The sequence below is a fragment of the Dipodomys spectabilis genome, unplaced genomic scaffold (assembly GCF_019054845.1).
Source record: "Dipodomys spectabilis isolate Male_0828 unplaced genomic scaffold, ASM1905484v1 ptg000095l, whole genome shotgun sequence".
Classification (NCBI taxonomy): domain Eukaryota; kingdom Metazoa; phylum Chordata; class Mammalia; order Rodentia; family Heteromyidae; genus Dipodomys; species Dipodomys spectabilis.
The window spans coordinates 314,413-338,895 of NW_024870772.1; the positions used below are offsets into that span (position 1 = coordinate 314,413).

A 24,483-nucleotide genomic window follows, 5' to 3' on the forward strand; every position below is an offset into this window, starting at 1 on the left:
CCCCATGACCGACAAAAACAAACAAACAAACAAACAAACAAAAAAAACCAACTTTTCGGGCTGGGAAGTGGCTTAGTGGCAGAGTGCTTGCCTAGCAGGCACAAAGCCCTGGGTTAGATTACTCAGTACCATATAAACAGAAAAAAAAAAACAGAAGTGGAACTGTGGCTCAAGTGGTAGAGCACTAAGCACTAAGAGGCTCAGGAACAGAGCCCAAGACCTGAGTTCAAGCCCCAGTACCAGAAAAATAATAATAATAATTGCTAGACAAAGTCTCAGACCAAACCATCTGCACATCTAAAATCAACTCTTGGATGTTTATGTTTAGACTTCAATCACAGACACACAAAAAAGTAACCCAGCACTGGAGTAAACTATTCCTAATGTGGAAGATAAACGGGTATCAAAGAAGATTGTATGCATAGATGAACACATCAAAGTAAAATTCCCTTATACAACTGAGACATTTTTATTTAAATGGTGGAAAACAGAGCCTTTGTATGCCTTCCAAGTTGTATGAACCATCAAGTAAGCCATTTAATCCGTGGCTTTACGAATTTATTGTATTTTAATAAATAATACTACATATCTCTGATTGGGAGACGTATAATATTTTCTCCCAAACAATCTATACTAATAATGTTTAAACTAGAGAGTCCCAGGCAATGCAAAGAATGGAACGTATATTTGCTTTGGTTCTTTGCACAGTTTGATATTACTTGCTAGATGGAAAGATACAAGAAAAGAAGTATGGACTTCTCACAAACTCCTCAAGTTAAAAGATGTGAAAATATTTTGTTCCTTAATTAAGACCACATCCACTGCATGGTGTCTTTTACACTGTGGCACAAGATGAATAACTGTGAGTCACAGTGTGAAAAATAGACTTTTATAGGAATCCATACTAAAATGTTGCAGAGTGCAGCCAAGACTGGATTCCAAACTCTCTCTGTGGCAGTGAAAGGAACACTTTGAGATTTGTTGTTTTTATGAGCAACTGGAATTAATCCCACCAAACCCACCGATTTCTCCATAGCTTCAGAGAACTGCTCAAGAGACATTGTTATTTACTACCACAATGGTAATACTTTTCAGTGTAGTTTTCAAAATGTTTGGAAAAAGATACGAGTTATCTAGAGGTGAAGCAACAAGACAATTTTGGATTATAATAGTGTAACTTAACTTTCCTCAGCCATGATAACAAATATAACACTTCCTTATAGAGAAGGCTAAGGAAAGCAAATGGACATTCTGGGGACCAAGAAGTTATGTCATTTATTATTCAACTTTTCTTTCCTTCTGTGTGTGTGTGTGTGTGTGTGTGTGTGTGTGTGTGTGTGTGTGTACACTGGAGTTTGAACCCAGAATCTTGTCCTCTCACATGTTTGTTTGTTTGCTCAAGGCTGGCACTCTACCACTTGAGTCACACCTCCACATTCAGCTTTTGGGTATAATGAGCTTTTCTGCATAGGCTAGCTTTGAACCACAATCTTCAAACCTCAACCTCCAGAGAGGCTAGGATTACAGACATGAACCACTGGTACCTGGCTACAACTTTTCTTAAGATAAACTCTGATAATAAAAAGTTATTAGCTCAACCTGAACTGCTTTTACTCCATCTTGTGGCCCAGGTATCTATTAACAGGCAGCAATATTTCTGTCTATACTGCTAAGTTGATCTACTTTTGTAAAGCATGAAACAGATTTACAAAATTAAGGGACTTCAAATCAAACTTTACTATGACAGGTCTTTTATGTTAGAAACTAAATCTTAGGTATTAAGACTTTACTGCTGCATGAGGTTCTCAAGTAATAGAGGACCTGCCTGAGGCCTTGGGTTCCAATCCTTGTACCAGAAAACAAAAAATCCTAAAAGAAATATTTGTTTCTATGAAAGGGATATTGAATATAGTGAAGTAACTGTCATAATTCTTCAACTTGTTGATATAGAGAGATGGGAACAAATTTATGTATTTTTATAATTCTTTTCATTGAGAGTGTCTTAAAGATCTTTTTTTTTTTTTGTCAGAAATGGGGCTTGAACTCAGGGTCTGGGTGCTGTCCCTGAGCTTTTCTGCTCAAGGTTAATTCTCTACCACTTTGAGCCACAGGGTCATTTCTGGTTTTCTGGTGGTACACTGGAGATAAGAATCTCATAGACTTTCCTGCCTGGGCTGGCTTTAAACCATGATCCTCAGATCTCAGCTCTTGAGTAGCTATAATTATAGGTATGAGTCAGCAGTGCCCAGCTCTTAAAGATTTTATATGAAATAAACCAGCAAGTCTATAGGGAATTTAGTCATTTCAATTTTTTTAAATTGTCGTTAAAGTAGTACATAGGAGTTGCCAATCAACAAAGTAGTTTATGATATTTTAAATACAAGATATAACTAATCATTTCAGTGGCCCTAATTCACTGTGATTCATTAAGCTTTTCATGAGTAAAATATAGTCCATAGCTCAAGGAGATAAAATAGATTTCTTCCATCTAATTTTGATGATAGCTCTCAGGATGTTAGAGCTAGAACGTCATAGGTATTATTCTAGGTCAACTAGCAAAAAGCAGTGAGTGATCTGATATTTCACCTTTAATTCACGACTATTGTTAAACACCTAAAATGTGCAATGTGCCTTTGTGCAATGAACTATATCTATGTAAAATAGACATCCAAAGTGACTGACTATGGCATATAAGTAATAGACCGAAGATTATCTCTGGGCATATAGTTCCTAGATGGAACATACACTCGTAAGTTGTGATGTGCAAATAAGCCCCAAACTGACTCCAAAAGAGGATACCATGTTTCCTTGTTGACAAGAGACACACAGATTATAAATGTGTCCTCACTTCAAACACTAAAGAAAAATAGAAGCTTTCTTCAAAAAAGAAAGGAGAAAAAAATCCTACCCTAGACCTTGGGAATATGTCCAAATTAATCAGGGAAGTCATTTACCGATTTGTGTTTCTGAGAGCCGATGGCTTCACGTTAACAATGTCCAAACCTTGACTGTTTAAAAGAAAAGCGGAAAGTTTGGATTAGTCATGTTTAGGGGTATTGTGCTAAGTCAATAAACAGACAGTGTAAATTTTATTCATCCAGGGGCAATCTACAAATGAAAATATTAACTCACTGCTTTTATTTTATTACCTCTGATTGCTTTTAATTGCTTCAGGGTTCACTTTGATGAGGTTATCTAGATCTTGGTTTCTATTTTAAATTTTAAAAAATAGAAAGAGAATGGCTTAATGATAAAGTTATGTTGCCAAGATTTGAGTTATAAATCTGCATGAAATAATAATAAAGCAACGTATTCTTCCTGACCAAAGCACATTAAAAAATAGTGCTATTACCTTTGGTTGTTTGTGAGAATTTCATGATTCACTTTGATGAGCTTATCAAGATCTTGGTCTCTTTAAGGGGAAACACATATTAAAGCAGCTGGGGTTAAAGATAATAGGTTCAAGGGCATTATAAATAGGAAAACAAGATTAAACTGTGAGACATTGTTTTGCTATAGAATAGCCATAATACACATCTTTTAACTTATTTAGAAGAGAAGAAAATATACTGTAAGCAAAGAGAATTTATTCTGATTTCACACATTTTATTACTAAAAGCATCTACAATGGCATGGGGATTAGTACTCAACTTATTCATTACAAAGAGTAATTAACAGTTTTTCCCTCTGGATTGTCCAAATATTATGAAGATAGAAACTGATTTTCAAGTCCTTAACACTTTCCCAAATTGTGTACTGATTATATTGTTATATATTTATAAAATGCTGATTATATATATTTTTTGGGGGGGGGTCTGGTTGTGGGGCCTGAACTCTGGGCCTGGTTGCTGTCCCTCAGCTCTTCAGCTCAAGGCTAGTGCTCTACCACTTGAGCCACAGCGCTGCTTCCAGCTTTTTTTCTTTTTGCTTATGTGGTGCTGAGGAATCGAACCCAGGGCCTCAGGCATGCAAGGCAAGTGCTCTACCACTGAGCCACCTTCCCAGCCCCACTGATTATATTTTTTAAAGATCTAAATCTGGAATTATTCTTAATAAAAGGAGTTGTATTTCACCAAAGTTGTGACTTCTCTTTAGGACACCGGAGAACTGGATTTAACACAGATGGCCAGATAGACATATACTCCCAAAAGTGTGTCCTTCCATGCAAAGCCCTACCAGTTTCTTTTCTAGTAACAGAATAGTGTTTTTACCCATGTAGTTTGCTCTCATTTACTGCCTCAGTATAACTCAGGTTTTAAGGACTAGAAGGTGGTGATATTTTTTTAAGGAGCCTTCTAAGTTGCCCATTTACTATTACTATTACTATACTATTATTATTTACTACTACTACTACAGTTGTTGTTGCTATTAAGTAGTACTGGTGTTTAAACTCAGTGCCTTATCTTATATTTGCTAAGTAGCTGCTCTACCCTCTACCACCAAGCCACTTCAACATCCTTTTCTTGTATAGGTTATTTTTGAGACAAGGTCTTATTTTTTGCCTGGGCCACCATAGACTGCTTTCCCATCTGGCTGGATAATGTGAAGCTGGGGTGAAAGGTACATACCTCTCTGCCCAGCCATTTGTCCAGATAAAGTCTCATGAACTATTTTTGGCCAGGTTGGCCTTAGACTACAATCGTCTCATATCCACCTCCCAAGCAGCTAGATGAAAGGCTTGAATTACCATGCCCAGCTATTTTATGGTAATTATTAATACATTGGCACAATCAATGTGTTTCACGGTGACATTTCATAAATGCATATATCCGAACTTGATCATGTCTACTCCTCTGCTTCCATCTCATACCCTCTTTCCTCTCCACTTTTCCTCCAATCCCCTTTCCCTTCCCTAATAAGATTTTTCTACTTTCAAGTCATATTTTTTTGTTTCCCCATATGAAAGAAAATATGTGGTTGTCTTTCCTGTGTCAAGTATAGTGCTTGACTTTTCATTCTTCTTTGTGGCTGAATGATAGCCCATTGTATACAGACCATTTCTCCTTCATCTACTCTTCTGTAAATGAACATCTAGGCCATTCCATGATTGGGCTATTGTGAACAGAGCAGTAACAAACATGAGTGTGCAGATATCTCAACTGTAAGCTGAGCTTGATTTCTTTGAAACTATATTCACGAGTGGGTGATCTAGTAGGATCACATGATAGTGCTACTTTTTGTATGGTGCTCTGTTACTTTTTTTTTTTTAAAGAACTTTCATACAGATTTCTATAGTGGCTGTACTAATTTACATTCCCACTAACAGTGTGTCAGGGTTCCTTTTCTCCTGTATCCTCTCCAGAATTTGTTCTTGTTATTATTGTTTGTTTGTAATAGCCATATTGACTATGACAAGATGGGACCCCCAATGTAGTTTTGATGTGCACTTCCTGGATAGTTAATGACATTGTGCCATTTCCATATATCTGCTAGCCATTTCTATTTCATCCTTTGAGAAGTATCTGTTGAGACCACTTGCTCGGTTTTGGTTGGTGTACTTGTTCTTTCATTGTTAAGTCTAGACTCCTAAATGCATACTCAAGAGAAATACACAGCAGGTGCCATGGCAGGCTATTGCAGGACCGATGCCATCTGCTTCCAGTGCCATCCAGGACAGCAACACACCTGCACCCACTACTCCTCCACAGTCCTTTCCTCTCTTGTAAAACAAAATACATTTCACTCACCACAAACACTGACACAGAGTTACAAAGGGTGAGGAAGCTGTTGAGAGATGGCGCATGAAAAAGATCTGAGCAAAGACATCCATTCTGTCTTCCAGCCCCGCCTCCTCTATAGGATGTGCTTCTGCCCACCTCAGAAATTTGTCCACCTGAATCTCTCCTCCTGGTTCTCAGATCTCCATGGTAGATAGAAAGTCCCTACCTGAGTTTTCACTGTTCTGTATTATCCCCAATAATAATAATATTCTCAGTTAAAGATAATCTACTGATGTCTATAAATACAATTAAAAGAATGATTTGGCAAATGAGAACTATTCCAAACATGAGTTTTGCTTATAAATGGGCTGAGTGTACCTGTTATAAAGTAGGTGCTTTGAAGATTAAATAAGATAATAAAGTCATAAAATACAACTTGTATATATATATATATATATATATATATAGAATAAGATGGAAATGTTTTAAAAAGGACTAAGACAACAATGCTTGAAATGGTTAGTTTAGCAATATTAAAAGAATAACAAGGAATAAAACTTTATATATATAAATAGTATATTCAAAAGCCCCAGCTTTTTACATGTAAAATAAGTCATATTTCACTGTAACCACATAGAATATACATGTTCCAGCAGAGTTAACAATAAGCATCATTAAACATGAAAAAAAAAATAGGGGAACGTCTATTTTAACTGGGTGCAAAAAGTTCGGTTCATATTTTATGAAACAGCATTTCATAAAATCCAATAAGAAACACATTTTACATTGTAATCTCATACTTCCTTCTACACACACATACACATGCACACACATACACACATACTTTTATGTGAAATAACTCCCTTTCTACACAAGAATGTTCATATTTTCAATTTGGCTCATTCTGTCAGGGTGGGGTTAAGATTGCTGATTTCCACTCACTGAAGTAATCCTAAAGCTCTTTAATAGATGGTGACCCATATCTTGAGAAAGTCTATTCAAGCCATGTCCTACCCCTTATCACTACTAAAAAGGCAACCTTCTGTGTTCATAAAACAACAATCTAAGTAATAAGGTTGACTTATCTTAATGTGTAGGCTATGTAATTTGTCTCCATGGAGTCAAAGCAAATACATTGAGTTTGGTGTTTAAAAGCACATGAATATGATATTTAAATTTTATGTAGGGAAAAATGCAACATCTTTTCCTACACAAATGATTACTTGGGACTTCATTAGAATATTTCAGTCTTATTTCCACAGAGGCCACAAAGTCACACTGGTGCATCATCTTCCACTGAGGAATTCTTTAAGTGACTCTGAGAATATTACAGGACACGCCCGCACTGTCCCACACTAGCTATGATGCTCTCTTAGAGACTCCAATGTTTTCAAATATTTCATTAACTTTCATGTCTTGGAAGATTAATAAACATATGAGTGCTGATGTAAAGACCAGAGTGGGATTGTGAGCTGGAAGACCTCACATAAGACTGAGATTCTCAGTGTGTAAATGAAGAACTTGGAGCAGATCATCTTTAGGAGTCTGTCTATCTCTAATATCTACCCAGGACATTATCAAATGAATTTTATTGCCTTTAGTGTCTTTTATTTCTTTTTAGATGCAACATACTGGCAATACATCCTATATTCAGCAAGCAGTATATGAGTGTTCCAAAATGTAATATATTAAATTGACAACCTATTATTGTCTTGGAGTAATATCTTTGTGCCCTTGGTACATAATTAGCTTTAATCTATGTTAATTGCCTGCTGTTAATAAGATTCAGAATGACTACTGAATTCTCTTTTTGGCGTTCACAGACTATAATTATACCTAATGTGCAACTAATGATACCTAGTCATAAGCTGGAAACTCAGTAGGTGCTCAGTAATTACTCACTGCCTAAGAGATCACAGAGCTCCGGTCAGTCTTCCACTAATTATCTCTGTGACCCTGGTCAAATCACTTAACCTTTCTGAGTCCTAATGTTCTCTTCTACCAAAGGAAGAGGTTCAACTAGAACAGTGGTTTGTAAAATGGTCCCAACCCATCTTTCTTCCATCTCTAAAGCCTTATGATCTTTTTTTTATTCATTGAAGATTCTGCAGTGGTTTTTTATTAAGGAGTGTTAGTGAGAATTGTACTTTATTTCATTTTATTTTGTTTTTGCCTGTACTGGGCCTTGACCTCAGGGTCTAAGCACTATCCCTTGGCTTTTTCCTTTAAAGGTAGTGCTCTACTACTTGAACCACAGCTCCACTTTTGGGTTTTTGGTAGTTAATTAAAGAGTCTCCTGACATGTCCTGGCTTCAAACCGTGATTCTCAGATCTCAGCTTCTTGCCTAGCTAGGATATACAGCCATGAGCCACTGGCACCTGGCATAAGCTTTATTATCTTTATTGGCACCAAGAAAACATAAAAATGGAAATAATGAAAACATTACCAAGATTTTATTTTAAAAAAATATAGAAATGGTAGATACAGTAATACATAAGGGTATAAATTGTTTTATACAGCCCAGAGACAAAAAGTGAATTTCATTTCCGTAAGAAAACTACTTCAAATTTTTTTCAAATTTTAGGACCATATTCTTTTGTGGGAGCACAAATTCTTTGTACAATGGACCTCATGAAGTTCCCTCTGTCTGAAAAGACTCTTTTACAAGCAAGTGAATGCAATGCTAATGAGTCTAATGGATCTAAGTCTATTTTTAAACTATTAATAAATATTAATTCCAGATACAAAAGCATTCATATCAATGTCACACAAACAAAGCAAACACGAACAACTTGTGCACAGACATGTCCCTTCTGCCCCCTTCTCTAGTCCCTTCCTTCAACGGTTTTGCTAGGGCTAAGAAAAGTGAAGGTTTTCCGCTATTTCTCATTTTTATTTACTGTTAACAAATAGTGTAGTTAACATCTAGGTTTCTAGGGACATATAAAAACTATGATGATCATTCAAGTTCTACATTCATATTCATGCTATTTTTAGTTAGGGAGAAGGAAAAACAAGCAAATAAATAATATTCCTCTCTTACCGAGCAGTGTTTTTGACAGCTTTGGGGCTTAGTTCACCAAACTTCTGGTCTCTGATAAAATAAAATAAAACCTAGTCAAAATCAACAGGAATTGCCACTTTTCAAGATTGGCCTAATTTTGATAGTTATAAATTACTGAATAGGAGCTAGAATAAAAATGAGTAAGACTACTGGATTTCTACTTTATATCCATTAATTGCCTTTTGTTTTGTTTTCTTTTTGAGACAAGTTCTCATTATGTGTCCTAGGCTAGCCATGAATTTGTAATCCTTCTGCATCAGTTTCCAGAGGGCTAGAGATACAGGCTTGCCCAACTTAACTAATATTGTTAACCTTCAAAACCACTGAGGTAGATTATTACCATTTCATTGAAAGACATTGAGCTTCAGAAAAATTAAGACACTTCCAGCAGCAAGATACCTAAGAAGTGACTGAGAGTGAACCAAAATTAAAACCAGAACACCTGTCCTGCAAATCCCACGCCTCTTCTCTTTCACGTACTTCTGCTCTCTTAAGTTCACAATAATTCCTTCCCTGCACACTACTTTTCACCATAAATCTTCATAATTATTTTTGAGATAACAGAGTTTCTTTGCCATGCCTTTAGTGATTCTTGCTCTAGTATGTAATACACCTTAATGTCTCAAGAACAGAAACAAATCAATAGCTTACAAAAAATATTCTAGTCAGGTATAAAAATGTTATGTGGCTGGTTTTCTCACAAGTCATTTCAGAATGAACCCCTAAGTTCATGACAGAGAAATGAGCAAATATTCTTTGGTTCATTTAGTTTTATACACATGTAAATGTTTAATATTTTAGTTGTTATTATAAAGGTGTACAGAGGTGTTACAGTTACCTAAGTCAGGGAAAAAGCACATTTCTTTTTGGACAATGTCATCCCTTCCCCAATTCTCTCCCAATTTTTTCCTCCTGTCTCTACCCACAAGTTGTGTAGTTCATTTTCAACATAATATCTAGTGAGTATCACAGCTACATTTGTTCATCCTGTCCCTCCATTTCTTTTTTTCTTTTTTTTTTTGGAGGGGGGGTCCAGTCGTGGGGCCTGAACTCTGGGCCTGGGCGCTGTCCCTCAGCTCTTCAGCTCAAGGCTAGTGCTCTACCACTTGAGCCACAGTGCCACTTCCGGCTTTTTTCTTTTTTTCTTATGTGGTGCTGAGGAATCGAACCCAGGGCCTCATGCATGCGAGACAAGCGCTCTATCACTGAGCCACCTTCCCAGCCCTTGTCCCACCATTTCTGTGCCCCACTACTTGCCTTCCCAAAGACAGCTAAATGAATAAACAAGACAAAAAGAAAACAAACACATGGAAGTGGCTCTGTGGCTCAAGTGGTAGAGAGCTAGCCTTGAGCTGAAGTGCCCAGGCCTGGAGTTCAAACCCCACGACTAACAAAAAAAAAAAAAAGGAAAACAAAAACAACAACCAAGAAAAAAAAAATTCGTTTTACACCTTTAGCTTATTAACTACACTTTTAATGTGTCAAAAGAATATTCTGAAGTAATAATTACATAGACTTAGCTTCAAAAATATCACTTTAAAACAATATAATGAAATAAAGAGGAGCAATAATAAAATCTATCTCTTGTTATTATAGATCAATAAGTCAACATGTTCTCATTTTTATGTCCCCTTTCAAAGTGCCCTAAGCAAAATAATCTTATGCTTTATATATAAATTGGAGAATTGTTCAAGATCAACAGCAATCTCAACAAACATACCTTTCATTTGCTGAAGGAGTTGCTTTGATATGATTGTCCTGGTCTTGGTTCCTAAAAATAATGTTTTAAGTTTGAATAGCTGACAAAAGCAATTAAAATCAATCATTTTTTTTCTATTTTTCATACTAGATTGAATCATACAACTGTTGCTAATTTAAAAGTCCATCATCAAGCCTTCTATCAACAGTTTGTGCTTGCAATCCTAGCTACTCTGGAGGCTGCAGTCAGAGATCTCAGTTTGAAACCAGCCCAGACAGACAAATCCTCAAAACTCTTATCTTTAATTAACCAGCAAAAAGTCAAAACTAGTAGCATCACTCAAGTGGTAGAGTGCCAGCCATTAAAAAGATGTGAAGTCCTAAATATAAGCCCTAATACTGTGCATGCACACATATACATGTGCACGTGCACGTGCACACACACACACACACACACACGTAAACACACACACACACACACACAAACTCTATCATCTCTCTTCCATAATGGCACAGCCAGAGAGACCCAAGAAAGGTCCTTAACACTGAGTTTCTGTTGGGTTACACATCTCATCATATTTTTAAAGGTGAATACAAAAGAAGGGAAAGAGAAGTATCTCATAAATCTTACCCTTGGTCAGTTGTATTTGTTTCAGGAGCCACTCTGATGAGGTTTTCAAGACTTTGGCACCTTAAAAGTATGGAAGCAATGACCAAGTCAATGGTACATTTACATCAAATGCTGGAAAATACAAGTGGACACTGACAAATATTTTCATAAAATGTTTACTAAAACAGAGGTTATCTATGAAAGTTGAAATTTTCTTATTTATATATGTATATGTGTATATATATGTACATTTTCCTTATGTGTCTATATTTGTATACACACACATACATATTTCCACACAACATATACACTTATATGTATATGATATAAATCAAAATTGTGTTGGGATAATGAATAATAACTAATGTTTTAGAATACTTTTTACTTTAAATGTGCTAGGCACAGTTATAAGTTGTTGATGAGATTTATCTCATTGAATCACCATGAAATCCTTTGATATAAGAAGCATCACAGTCCCAACTTCATGGAAGGAAAAATGAAGACACAGAAGGAGTAAACATTCTTCTAAGTGGTACAGCGGCAGGGGTGGACTTTAAAGCAAGTCAATCTAGTTCTAAAAAGTTGTGCTTTACCATGACACCAACGATTTTACTGGAATTTAGAAACTGCATTGGCATCAGAAGTATTCTGATATTAGCCAGCTTCATTTTCTCATTCTGAAGAGGAAAAGCAGAACAAAACAGAAGTGGCTAGTCCCAAGATCACACAAGAACCAGGGACAGAGCCAGGCCGAGGCCCACATCCACGGGCTCCATTCTAGTGCTCTTTCTCTTGTACCATGTCATTCTGTGAGAAAGAGAGAGAGAGAGAAGGAGAGAGAGAGAAAGAGTAAAATACTCTCTTCATCCTGGAAAGACAACTGTGGACTTAAGTGGTGAAATGGCACCTTCATTATGTTTATGTCAGAAATCAGTTAACCAAAACATTTCAGATAAGAGATAGTCAGGATATATAGCTTTTCCTTGATGATAGATAGCTCAGTTCAGCAGCAGCAATTGGAAAGTGGTTATTTAGTTATATTTTTAAGCATTCACACCAAGAAATGAAAGAGAAGAGTTTATAAAATCTTACCCTTGCATTCTTTTTCCTGTTGTTGGGCTCACTTTGATGAGGTTATTATGGTCTTTTGAACTTTAAACATAAACAAACAAACAAATAAATAGTCATTTGCCATTTTGATCAAAAAAGATATATGCTCTCAAGGTGAATTTTCCTCTTAAGTTTTGTTAGTAAAATACCGTGAATTAAAAGAATCTTCCTATGTATTCTAATTCTGCAGATACAACTAAAGTATGCTTTGTTAATCATTTCCATTTGTAGTACCTTTTTGTTTTAAAGAGATTTTACATCTATCCCAAACACAGAATAAACATTATGGTCCTCATTTTGTAACTAAAGAAGCTGCTTCTGCTTCTAGTTCAAGGAACTTGCTCAAAGACTCCCCACTGCCAAGTAATGAGATTCAGTCTTTCTGGTTCCAATCCAAAGGTTTTTCAACTCATCCTTTTGTATGAGTGCCACAAATTGGGAAGAACATGATAGAAGAGAGAAAATACACAATCTTTACTCTTGGTTCTTTCTATTTATTTTAGGGGCCACTTTGATCAGATTTTCGAGGCTCTGACCACTTTAAAACATTAATGAAATGGTAAGGTTAATGGTAGAATCTCAATAAGTAAAATATTTGTTAAAATTCAGAAACACTTTAAGAACTCATTGAAATCATGACAAAGAATTGAAGATTGTTAAAGGTGACTGTAAAAGTATATAGAAACTTATACATCTCTGAACTTATTGAGACTCAGAGACACAATAATCTTGGAGTCAGCAGCCATGAACAAATTTTACTCTATGTTTTGATGTCTTTAAAGGTAAGCCTTTGCCAGATGCACAAATCATTTTTAATTGGTCTACATACTGGCCTTGAGAAACATTCTAGAATGTATACTCCAATACATGTAGAACTTTAAAACCAACTTTGGAGAATCCATATTTTTTGGCTTTTTTTGACAAGTTTTCTTTCAAAACTACATTTATATAAATTAATGTTTGTTAAAAATCCATGATATGGGAGGTGGGGCTCAAGTGTCAGAGTATGTGCCCACAAACATGTGGCCACAAGTTCAGTCCTCAGTAACACCACCTTATACACACACACACACACTCCATGATATGAAATCTGATTATCTATCTAATCCTAATATATCTACCTGTATATTAGAAAACATATCCTAATTAACTGTTTGGGCAACAACCAATGGGAAGATTAGAATCTTCAGAGCTCATGTGAAACATATTGACTATAATATAAAAGTCCATGCCACCACTGCAAACACTTCAGTACTTTAGTGTTACCCTGTCTGTTTCTGATCTTCATGGATATTGCTCTGTTACCCCTGTCTGCTGATCTTCATGGATTTTGCTCTACTTTCTTCATATGCATGTTGTTTTCCACATAAACAACAAGTATTTCTCTGAACTACAGAGGATTCCACATGGCAAAAGGAGCCTCCACAAAAAGGGACATTTACACTTGTTCCACACTTGTGACCTGACCAAGAACAGATCAAGAAAGCCATGGAGGTTTCATCTATACAACATCAAAGCCACAGATATTTGTAGGCAACCAGATGTTGACCCAAGTTCTTTTGCTCACATCCAGATGTCCGAGGACATGATACCCGGGCTACAAGCAACAAATGTGCAGCATTTTGCCATGTAAATAATGAAACAATCAACCCCATACAGACAACCCAGCTGCTACTCCAGTGTGGCACTGGAGTTTTGTCTAAATGAAGTCTAAAGAATTTGAATAGCAGGAACTCAGAAAAAAAAAAATCTCAGGTTACTACTTCCAGATTTAAGTGTTCAAATAAATAAGAGTAGTAAGAATCTCTTCCTTCGTTGGTAGTGGCTGTAGAATATGCTTTCATTATATTATTATCATGATTGTGGTTTCTTTAAACCTTAATTGAGGCTTACAATGGAGAAGTTTCTTTAACTGTATTTGGGGGGTGAGAATCTTTTCTTTCTAGATTCTTGGAATGGAACCTAGGACCTCCTAGGCACTTGCTAGGAGAGTGCCACTGAGCTATATCCCAGCCCTAGAAGGTTCTTTACATTTCTTAGTTCATAAGTTAGTAAGTTAAAGTGAGGTAATTAATGTGGTAATCTAAGTAATGTAATGGTATAATAATTAAATAAATATAATTTAACTGTGTGAAGAGTCACCTCATGGTGTATACATTTTTCAATACTTCTACATTCTTTCAATCCCCAAGTTGGAAAGCCCAGTGGACTATAAACTAAGTTCTGCCTCACATGCTGGGATAGATGGCAGCAATACATTCCCAGGATTAGTCTGCATGGGGAGAAATAAACAGATGACTAAACATAAGCAAATGCCACACTTTCAGATAACAATATATGCTGTAAATTTAAACAAAAATAGTGCTTGGTGCCTCTGCTCTGGGGACAAGGAAAGGGTTGTGACTTAATTATATTCAGGAGTCATATATAACCTGTTTGAAAGGTGACAACATGAAGACAGAGTTTTCCAGGAGGAGGGAACAGCATATGCAGAAGCCCCAAAGATGACATAAAATAGGGGAGATACAAGTGGTAGGACTTTCTTGGGAAAATCACCAAACATTTGAATGTTATTCTATCTCAGGTGGAAAAACACTGATGCTTATTTGTAAAGAAAGAAACATGATCTGACTTTATTTTTAAAAGAGATACAGAACTTTATTATGAATAGAAAAAGAGAAATCACAACTACTATTTTGAAAAGCCCCCAGAAAGTTTATTCACACAAATATAAATACACACACATCACATGTAAGTTCCCACTCATACACACACAAAACTACACTATATACTATCAAACACAAAGCAGCACTTATATATGCAATTATGCACATGCACATCACATACATATGTACACTTGAATATTACATTCATGTACACACAAGCACACATCTAGATATGAGCACATGCATGCTTAGACGTATGCACACATACATGTACACATAAAAGCAATTCTGCACATTCACACACAGGTATACACTCAAATCTATAAAACATATAAAACCAGTGTCTCATGCCTATAATCCCAGCCACTCAAGAGGCTAAAATATGAGGATTGCAGTTTGAAGCCAGGAAAGTCCCTGTGACTCCTATCTTGAATATCACAGAAAAAGCCAGAAGTGATGCTGTGGTTCAACTGGTAGAGCACTAGCTTTGGGCAAAAGGGAGCTCAAGGACAGTGTCCAAGCCCAAGATGGGCAAAACAAACAGCAACAACAAAAAAAATAGGTCATAATTTATGAATTATAAATTGGAAAGGAAAACAAGGATGTTTTTCCCCAGAAAGTCAAGGTAAACTAAAAATTAGTGCACTAAGATACTAGGAAAATATAATTCACTTGAATTGTTATTGTGATGACTTGTGGGTAACACGTGCCAACCCTGAGAGTATTCTGATCCTTCTTTGCCAAAAGAGTAAACTGAAGGTTAAGCACATAGTTAGCAAGAACTACAATTTGCACCCAGGTCTTTCAGACTCCCTACTGACATTCAGAATTTCTGGTTACCATCCAGAATCACCCAGTAGTCAATGGGATCACACTTTGTCTTCTGCCTATTCATAAGACTGCTCAGGCCTCTAGTTCATTGGGTAGTTGTGTCCCAACCATGCTCCCACAGCCAAGTGCAAGACAGCATGGCACTGCACACATCTACTTTTAGCTAGCTGAGCCCTTTCTCTGCCAGCAGAGCCTACAGGCACTGGTAACACATTCTAGAATCAATAAATAATATCCCGCACAAAGTTAGCTGAATGGAAAAGAGTTCAAGGGAAGCCACATGGAATGATTTGGTGCACTGTTTTCAGCAGCAAGTCAACAAGTTCAGTTTCAAAACTTTTTTCAATCTGTTTTAAAATCAAGAAGACATAAGCTCTCCAGACTGGCTTGACAATCCATGGGTTAGGGAATTGTTTGAATCAAGTATGCTTTGTTGTTATATCTTTATATAAACACTACACATAAATATACCTCATAAGTATAGTTCACATACATGTACTTACAAAGACACACAGTATTTTTATACACACATGCACCTATTCACACACATGCACTTATACACATTACTTTTACACATATACTTATATAGACACATACTGTTTATGCATACAAAGGTAAACAACCTATCAATATAAGACTCATACTTCATACGTAGGCATAAACACATATCACTTGCACATACATGGAGATAAATTATTTCAGCTCATTAGAGATTAGTAAAAAAGAAATCCCATTTAATTTCTTAATATTTCTGAACCACAAATTCCATCCAAGATTATAATGGAAGAGACCATTCGGCATCTCTCATATAGAATTGCTTCATACAATGTGTTTGGAGAAAGGAGAATGGTTTTGGCTCACATTTCAATTTACTATCCTAAATGTAAGTGCTCAGAATTCTAATGTGTTTATAAATGTCTGACAAAAGGCAGAAGAGAATTTTCAATGCCTTATCTCTAGATGTTTTTGTTTCCGAGTTCACTTTTATAAGTCCAGTGAGGTCTTGTTTTCTATGAATAAGGAAACAAATTTTAATGAACTAATTAAAGCATTAATCAAAAGAATAATGAAATGAAAAAATAAGAAGTGGTAAATAGCCAAGTTTTCTATGGCACTGTAAATATTTGAAGTTCCAAGTGCAAATGGAAATTCTTCTATCTTGAGCTGACAACCATTTAAAGTTCTTTATTTGTTAACCAGAGACTAATCTTCTGTACAAAACCAACCTTACCCTGATTAGAACACCCTAAACATGAAAATAATGTTAGGTGAAGTGTCACACTGAACACAAACTAAATATAATTTTTTTACTTATAATTGGCTAGTTGGTTTGAAAATAAGAAAAAATTAACAATAATTTACCAATATTAAAAATAAGGATAAGAAGAAAAAAACTCGAATATCCCTTGAGCCCAAATCTTTGTAATAGTAATTTCCCTCAGAATAAAGTCATGGTAAATAATAAAAAGCAATACAAATATACCACATACAACAGGAAACCAAATAATTCACTTCTTGAGGGGAAGGGGGAACACATGCCATTTTGATAAAATTCACTGAGGGACCCAAGGTCACATAAGCTGAGTGACACCGAAGGGGGGCAAAAGGAGTGGTAAAGAATTGGGAATTGTCAGGGGCTGGGAAGGTGGCTATGTTTCTTAGACAAGGAAATTGAACTCAGTAATTCATCCTAAAAATAAATCAAAACCCCAAATCTAAGAGAAAACGCAACTCACTTGCAAATATTTAGACAATCAAAAAAAAATGTGGTTTTTATGGGGAATTAGAAGGCATGGTAACTGTCCACCTCCATGCTAGTAAAATGACATTATGAAGCGAAAAAGCCAAATTTCCTATTTTCATGATCACTTAGCAACGGTACTCACTGGACACTATGTTGAAAATGAACTATCAAAATTGTGGGTGATGCTAGGAGGGGAAAACTGGGAGAGAGTGAGGGAAGGGATGACATTGTCCAAAAAGAAATGTACTCTTTACCTAACTTTTTTGTTTTGTTTTGTTTTTGTTTTTGGGTCCGGTCATGGGGCCTGAACTCTGGGCCTGGGCACTGTCCCTCAGCTCTTCAGCTCAAGGCTAGCACTCTACCACTTGAGCCACAGCACCACTTCCGGCTTTTTTCTTTTTGCTTATGTGGGACTGAGGAATCGAACCCAGGGCCTCAGGCATGCAAGGCAAGCGCTCTACCACTGAGCCAACTTCCCAGCCCCTCTTTACCTAACTTTTTAAACTGTAACTCCTCTGCACATCAACTTTATAAGAACAATTTAAAAAATTAGAAAAAAGAAAACTTACCCAGTGGTATTTCCATTTCCTTTAGGAGTGATTCTGATAATATTGTCAAGGTATTCACCTCTTTAAAAAAAAGTTCACATAAGTTTCAAAATATTCTCATACTATTAGATGCCTCCTTCAGTCTATTTTATTGAAGATTGATGTTAAATCGACTTTATAAATTAAAAAATCGACTTTATAAATAAAAATTGCCTAACAACAATATAGTTAAACTCTAGGAGTTTATTGAGCTATATGTGAGTATAAATTTACATAGAATATCTGTATGATTCAAAGTGAATATCAGGGCACCAGAGACTAGTGTGGCTAAGGAGAGGCCAGCTCAAGGACGTGATGCCCTAGACACTACTGAGAAGATCACCAACACATCAGGGAGAAATAATCATGATTCAGACACAAGCAAGCATTTCTCACCTTCTACTGCTCTTATCAGTCCTGGCATTCACTTTGACAACAGATTCAAGATCTCGGCTTCTTTAGGAAAAAAAAAATATCAGAGCTTTAAGTCAGGCAAGTTCTGGACAACTTTCTCTGATAGCTGTCTAAAAAAGAATGTCCTTAAATGTGGTATCAAAAGTCTTCAGGGCCGCCGGACGCTGGTGGTTCACGCCTGTAATCCTAGCTACTCAGGAGGCTGAGATCTGAGGATCACGGTTCAAAGCCAGCCCGGACAGGAAAATCTGTGAAACTTTAATCTCCTATAAACCACCAGAAAACCAGAAGTGGCGCTGTAGCTCAAGTGGTACAGCACTAGCCTTGAGCTGAAGAGCTGAGGGACAGCATTCAGGCCCAGAGTTCAAGCCCCACGACCGACAAAAAAAAAAAAAAAAAAAAAAAAGAAGTCTTCAGGGCCAAATGACCCCCAAAGACCTTTAATATTATTATTCTTATCTTTACTAATTTCCAAAGCAGTACTTGATTTAAGCTGATCTAAGGGCACTTACAGAAGTTTCCCAACAGTCCTCTCACTTTGCAGTTATATGTCTTATATTTCTAATTCACATTAAAAATGGTTCATGTTTGAAATTTTAAGAAAAAAAATCTAGCTAGTTTTCCTGCACTGGCTTCTCTACATTTCAAATATGTGGTCCTTTGGGAAAAGCTTCCATTATCTGTGGCAAAAAAAAAAAAGTCTAACACTCTTATTTAACAAGGTGAGAGGAGCTAATCTGAAGGTTTACTTACCCTTTCTCATTTTCATCAGTCCGTTGATTAACTTTATTAAGACTTCCAAAGCTTTTGTTTCTTTATAATATTGAGCAGGGGAAGAAAAGAGAGAGAGAGACAGAGAGAGAGAGACAGACAGACAGAGAGATTTAGTTGTGGCGTTTATCTGACTTTTCCTATTTTTCTAACACATCAGTGGAGCTCTCCAAACTGTTTCTAAATATATGTAAAATACACAGAACTACATAAAGAGAATTGACTGTTCTCTTTAAAAAAAATCATCTGCGCTACTTGGCATGTTCACATTATAATATCATTGTTTTAACTAGCATCCTGCATTTGATTGCCAATACTTTTTATCATAAAGGCATTGTTGAGAACAGATCTGTGTCAGGATGGACTTGGAAAGCTAGATTAGCATTCTGGGCACCAATAAATGATTTTTTAAATAGCTGTGACAATAAAAATAATGATCACTTTAGAAAGATAAATTTAATGACTAACCAAATACAAAGGAAGCAGCCAATACAGGGAAAAATAGTAGAGACCTCATAAATCCTAACCTTTCACTATTCTTGAGGATTCTGGGAATTATTTTTAATGAACTTATCAAGAGTTTGGTTTAATCAACATGAAAAAATATTATCAGTAATGAAAAGTCAGTTTTAAGTATTTTTCTATGTTTATCTCTTCAATGCTAATATTTCAATTAATAGTCATTAACCCACTTTATGATAAAAATAAATGATAGCATGGCTATTGATTGCAAAGTGTTTATAAATACAAGGTAAAGATGTATACTAGAAATATTACAAATTCCAACTGCTAAGTATCTTTTGTGTTCTGAAGTCTTCAGTAGTGAGTGGCTATGTTAATAGACTGGTGTCTAATAATTAATCAATTTAGTTCATGAACAAGCCTAGTGTCCACTACTCCTACTTAGGCCATAGCCTTCCTTTTATGGAATAAAGAAACCAAAGTTAAGCCACTTGGCTAGCATCACTGAGAGCCAGCACTGTGATCACCTGGCCTCTCCTGACCCTGGCTCAAAGCCCTGTACACCAGCCTGCCTAAACCTGGCCCTGAATAAGTCTACCCCAGAAAACAGTAATAGACAGTCTTGGGCTGAAGCAGAGCGGCCTCTCTTTAGCAAATCTTACCTTTTGCCATCTTTGTCCATCCTGGTATTCACATAAATGAGACTTTCAAGACTTTGGGCTCTGTAAACACAGGGGAAGAAAAGCCAGTAAAAATTCATATTGAAATAAAATTGTGTGGTCTCTGGAAAGGTCAGATACAATAAACATTCTCTATGAATTGCTCATTTTCTCTTACTGAATGGGAGAGCAGAATCCTTCCAGGAAATTATGTCAGAACTAAATGTACAATGCCGGGAGCACTCGACCATCTGCTAGTGCTAGTGCATATGAGTGGGAAATAATGCAGCAGCACCCAGTAGCTAACAGCTGAAGGAGTAAGACAAACACTTTTCAAGTGCACTTACCTTTTTGCTGTTTGCTCTGCCTTTGCGCTTGCTCTGAAGAGACCATCAAGACCTTGATTTCTTTAAATATATTGATTATAATTTTCATCAGTAATAATAACAGATGCCATATAAACAGATCACTTTTACACCTAACATAGTAAGCAGAAACTGAGAAAGACAAGCCAAAGTTCTAAAATATTACTTGATTCCAAACACACTTGGCTTGTTCTGTCCAAGGTTGGTATTCTACCACTTGGGCCACACCTCCACTTCTGACTTTTTGCTAGTTAATTAGCGGCAAGAGTCTTGTGGACTTCCCTAGCCAGGCTAGCTTTGAACCACCAATTCTCGATCTCAGCCTCCTGAGTAGCTGGGATGATAGGTGTGATCCACCCATATCGAGGATCTTTAGTGACTCTTGATTTAAAACTTTTTCTCCTTGAAAAGCTACAGATTTAAGTGACTTGTCAGTAGTCAGTCCGGCTAATCACTATTGTCAGAACAGGATATGAAAAACATCTCATGAATCTCAGATTAATGAATTCATTTGACATTTTTAAAAATTTCCTCCTCCTACTTAGTCCCAGACTGATAGCTTGTTAGTATGCAAAGTATACTAGTAGTAAGAGTGTACCAAGTACACAGAGCAGAGAGATAGCTAAAATTCCCTAACACCCTCTCTGCTGCCATTATTCACATTTCTTAGCATATTTTAACTTTTGCAAGTATAAATGGTTCAAAATTAGAACATAATGTTTCCTAAGATTTCAGTGGGTTTTAAAATAAAGTATTCAATAATCAAACAAAATTCTGTGTATATGCTGGAGTAATAATATCCAAGAACAATCGTTATTTATATGTAACTACTATAATAGAGTATGAAAATCAAAGACACCTTTCTATCGTTACATTTCAATAAATATTCATACTAATGGTACAACGAACGGTTATTTCCACCCCACCCCCCGAGATTAGAAAGATATTTTTTTTACTAGATTGGCATACATATCTCCGTGTTCTATGATGGAAAAGCTATTTCATAACACAGAATTAAGTAGTAAGACAAAAATAGACATTTTGAAATCTTACCTATTTAAGCTTTTGTTCATTTTGATGAGATTATCCAGTTCTTTGCTTTTGAAAGAGAATAATCTCATGTTAGTAAAGGTTGGCCCAGAGTCCAAAGACAGAGTCACCCTAAAATAAGTGCTCTGAAAGCTAGCACATCCCACTTTGACTATCTGTACAAAGCTTATGTATCCTTCAAGATAATCCTCAAACAACGGAGAGTCCCCTTTCCTTATGACTAAGAAGTCATATTTGGAAACCATGCAGCACTGTAGGGGGAGTTTATTTCTTATATTCATATATGTATTATATATATAGCATATATAGTATATTATAACATATATATTATAATTATATAATTATATTACATTATGAATATAAGGGATATAGTCATTATACTTTGAATTATAGCAATTTCATACTTGTCAAATATTTTGTTGTCCCACAGACACACACCACTTAAAACTTAGGACTGTATTTTATATCACAGCCTCTCCAGTCTTTAATATGATATCTTTAAATAGATGCTTGAATTACAGTTTTTGTGATTCCGAAACTCAGGGTCTCACACTTGCTAGGTGGCACTCTACCACTTAAGCCATGCCTCCAGCTTTTAACATTTATCTTGCAGATGGAGTCTTGCAAACTTTCCTGCCTAGGCTGTTCTCCAACTCTGGTCTTCCTTGCCTGAGCTTCCTGAGTAGCTAGAATTACAAATCTACCAGTACCCTGCTTAATACACATTTTTAAATTGAATCAACAAATATAGAGTACATTGATTAATTATAGATTCAATCTTTGGACAATGTCCTTGTATAGAAAATAGAAATTGGAAGACATTGGCTTATCTGTAAATCTGGCTTCTTTCTTAAATTCTACTACTACTTTATTCTAGGTCAGCTAATTTTGCTAGCCTGTTTCCATATTTGGGAACCCAAAGCACTTTTTGGCTGTTTGTTCTGGAATAAATCTATTTAAGCCAAGCTTCTGAGTTGGGGAATTTCTCTTAAGCTACGTGGACTCAGCTCTCTCCCCCACATAGACATCCAGGCGAGTGACGTGTTCCCCAAGGCCTTTGGCTGCCTCCTTCAGTTTGCTACCCACAGTGTCTTCCTTTCTTTTCTCTCCCACCCACCTCATCTCCATTTTTCCTGCCTGCCTCCTTTAGTTTTTTCCATTCACAAATCTCAGTTCTTGCTGCTCTAGAATCACAGTTTCAGAGCTCACTCAAAGAATGTCCCTGAGCTGAGTCATGTCCAGTGTTGACCAGAAAGCCATAAAACCTGGAAAGTCAGCAGTTACACATCCAGGCTTCCAAGTCATTTATCAGGAAGCTTGGATCCATCCCAATCTAGGGGACACCACTTCTCATTGGGCAGTTGCCTTGGCTCTTAATGAGTTGCCTTTGTTGTGTGGACTCAATTTTCCCATCTGTAAAATGAGAATATCCATCTTAGTTATCTAGGAATATAGAGCACCTGGCATGATGCCTGGCAAGTCATTGATTGTGGCCAACTTAATAAATAGGATCTGGTCAATAATAAACTTTACATTGAAGACATGCTTGATATATATATAAATATATATATATGATATATATATTTTTTTTTTTTAATGAATGTAGAGACATCAAGACACTGTCTCAAGCTTAGGATGAATTGGCTGAATCACTTATTCAGAGTGAAGACAGCTAGCATAATGCTAGTATCAGAATAGCTGTGAGGGTAGGCCTCTTAGATTCCCTGAACAAGTTTAAAGTTTAGTTAACTGCCAAACATAGATTAATTGTCTCACATAATCTTACATATTTAAGGATAGAATTTCAAGTTCAAAATAAATGGTAACATATATTTTAAGTTGATACCCTAATGTCCCCATCCAAAAACAAACAAACAAATACTACTTAGTGACCTAACATGGTTCTCCATTGTTTGTTTGTTTGTTTTGGGTGGTGCTGGGGTTTGAACTCGGGGCTTCACACTTGCTGGGAAGTTGCTCTACTACTTGAACCACACCTCCAGCCCCATTGGTTAAAATTCTTTCTACTAACTCTGAGGCTGCATTCAAATGGAAAGAACAAACCCAAGAATACTGTAAATTCAGTGCCAGACCTTTTTGACTGACATGAGAGTCACAGAACAAGACTCTCGGGATCTGGGATGGCCTGTGTTTGTGACAAGAAAAATAGCATAAATCATGAATAGATACTCGGTGGTAAATAAAGCAAATGGAGACTATGTTCTAAATAAAGAACCTAAGCTTTCAAAAATGACTGTAAATTGATGAAAGCTTTGGATATTCTTTCACCATTGCATTTGCAACAAATTAAATGTTCCTAATCAGATAGCAGTAACGCCTTCTTCCTCAAAGAACAGCTCAGATAAATAAAGCTATCTCTGTTCCTGTAGACAGCCCATCATACATTATCTGTGGCTGGGAGATTTGAGCATTGTGGATTGGGAATGGTAATGGGAAATTCAATCCAAAGGCTATTCTCATTGCTTTTGTTTGATTTATGCAGAACTACAAATTCCCGTCCATCTCACTCACTTATCCCCCCTTCAAACATGCCAAAAAATATTGTCCAATCTCCATTGAAAACAAAATATTCCCTCAAACAAAAGTAAATGAATAGAATTAGAGATCTAGACATTTAAATGAAAGAGGGAAAATGGGAACAAAACATTCCAGATACCTTGAAAGCTCCTGATTCATGGCTCTTATTAGCTTACAAATTTGCACAGAAAGCCAAATAGCCCTCTTCTGTTTTCTTCTCTTCCAATCATTAAACTATATTAAACAATGAAAA

General features: G+C 36.3%; 1 protein-coding gene across 1 annotated transcript in view; it reads right to left on the bottom strand.

Moving 5' to 3' along the window:
- Positions 1-24,483, bottom strand: part of LOC122112596 (sciellin-like) — a 71,768-nt gene that overhangs the window by 3,730 nt on the left and 43,555 nt on the right. The window contains exons 12-23 of the mRNA XM_042685455.1: positions 21,696-21,740; positions 20,625-20,684; positions 20,281-20,340; positions 19,139-19,198; positions 18,368-18,427; positions 12,126-12,185; positions 11,055-11,114; positions 10,446-10,496; positions 8,705-8,755; positions 3,353-3,412; positions 3,150-3,209; positions 2,955-3,008 (exon numbers count right to left, since the gene is read on the bottom strand). Coding sequence (XP_042541389.1) covers positions 2,955-3,008; positions 3,150-3,209; positions 3,353-3,412; positions 8,705-8,755; positions 10,446-10,496; positions 11,055-11,114; positions 12,126-12,185; positions 18,368-18,427; positions 19,139-19,198; positions 20,281-20,340; positions 20,625-20,684; positions 21,696-21,740 — 681 coding nt within the window. The remainder of the gene's footprint in view (positions 1-2,954; positions 3,009-3,149; positions 3,210-3,352; positions 3,413-8,704; positions 8,756-10,445; positions 10,497-11,054; positions 11,115-12,125; positions 12,186-18,367; positions 18,428-19,138; positions 19,199-20,280; positions 20,341-20,624; positions 20,685-21,695; positions 21,741-24,483) is intronic.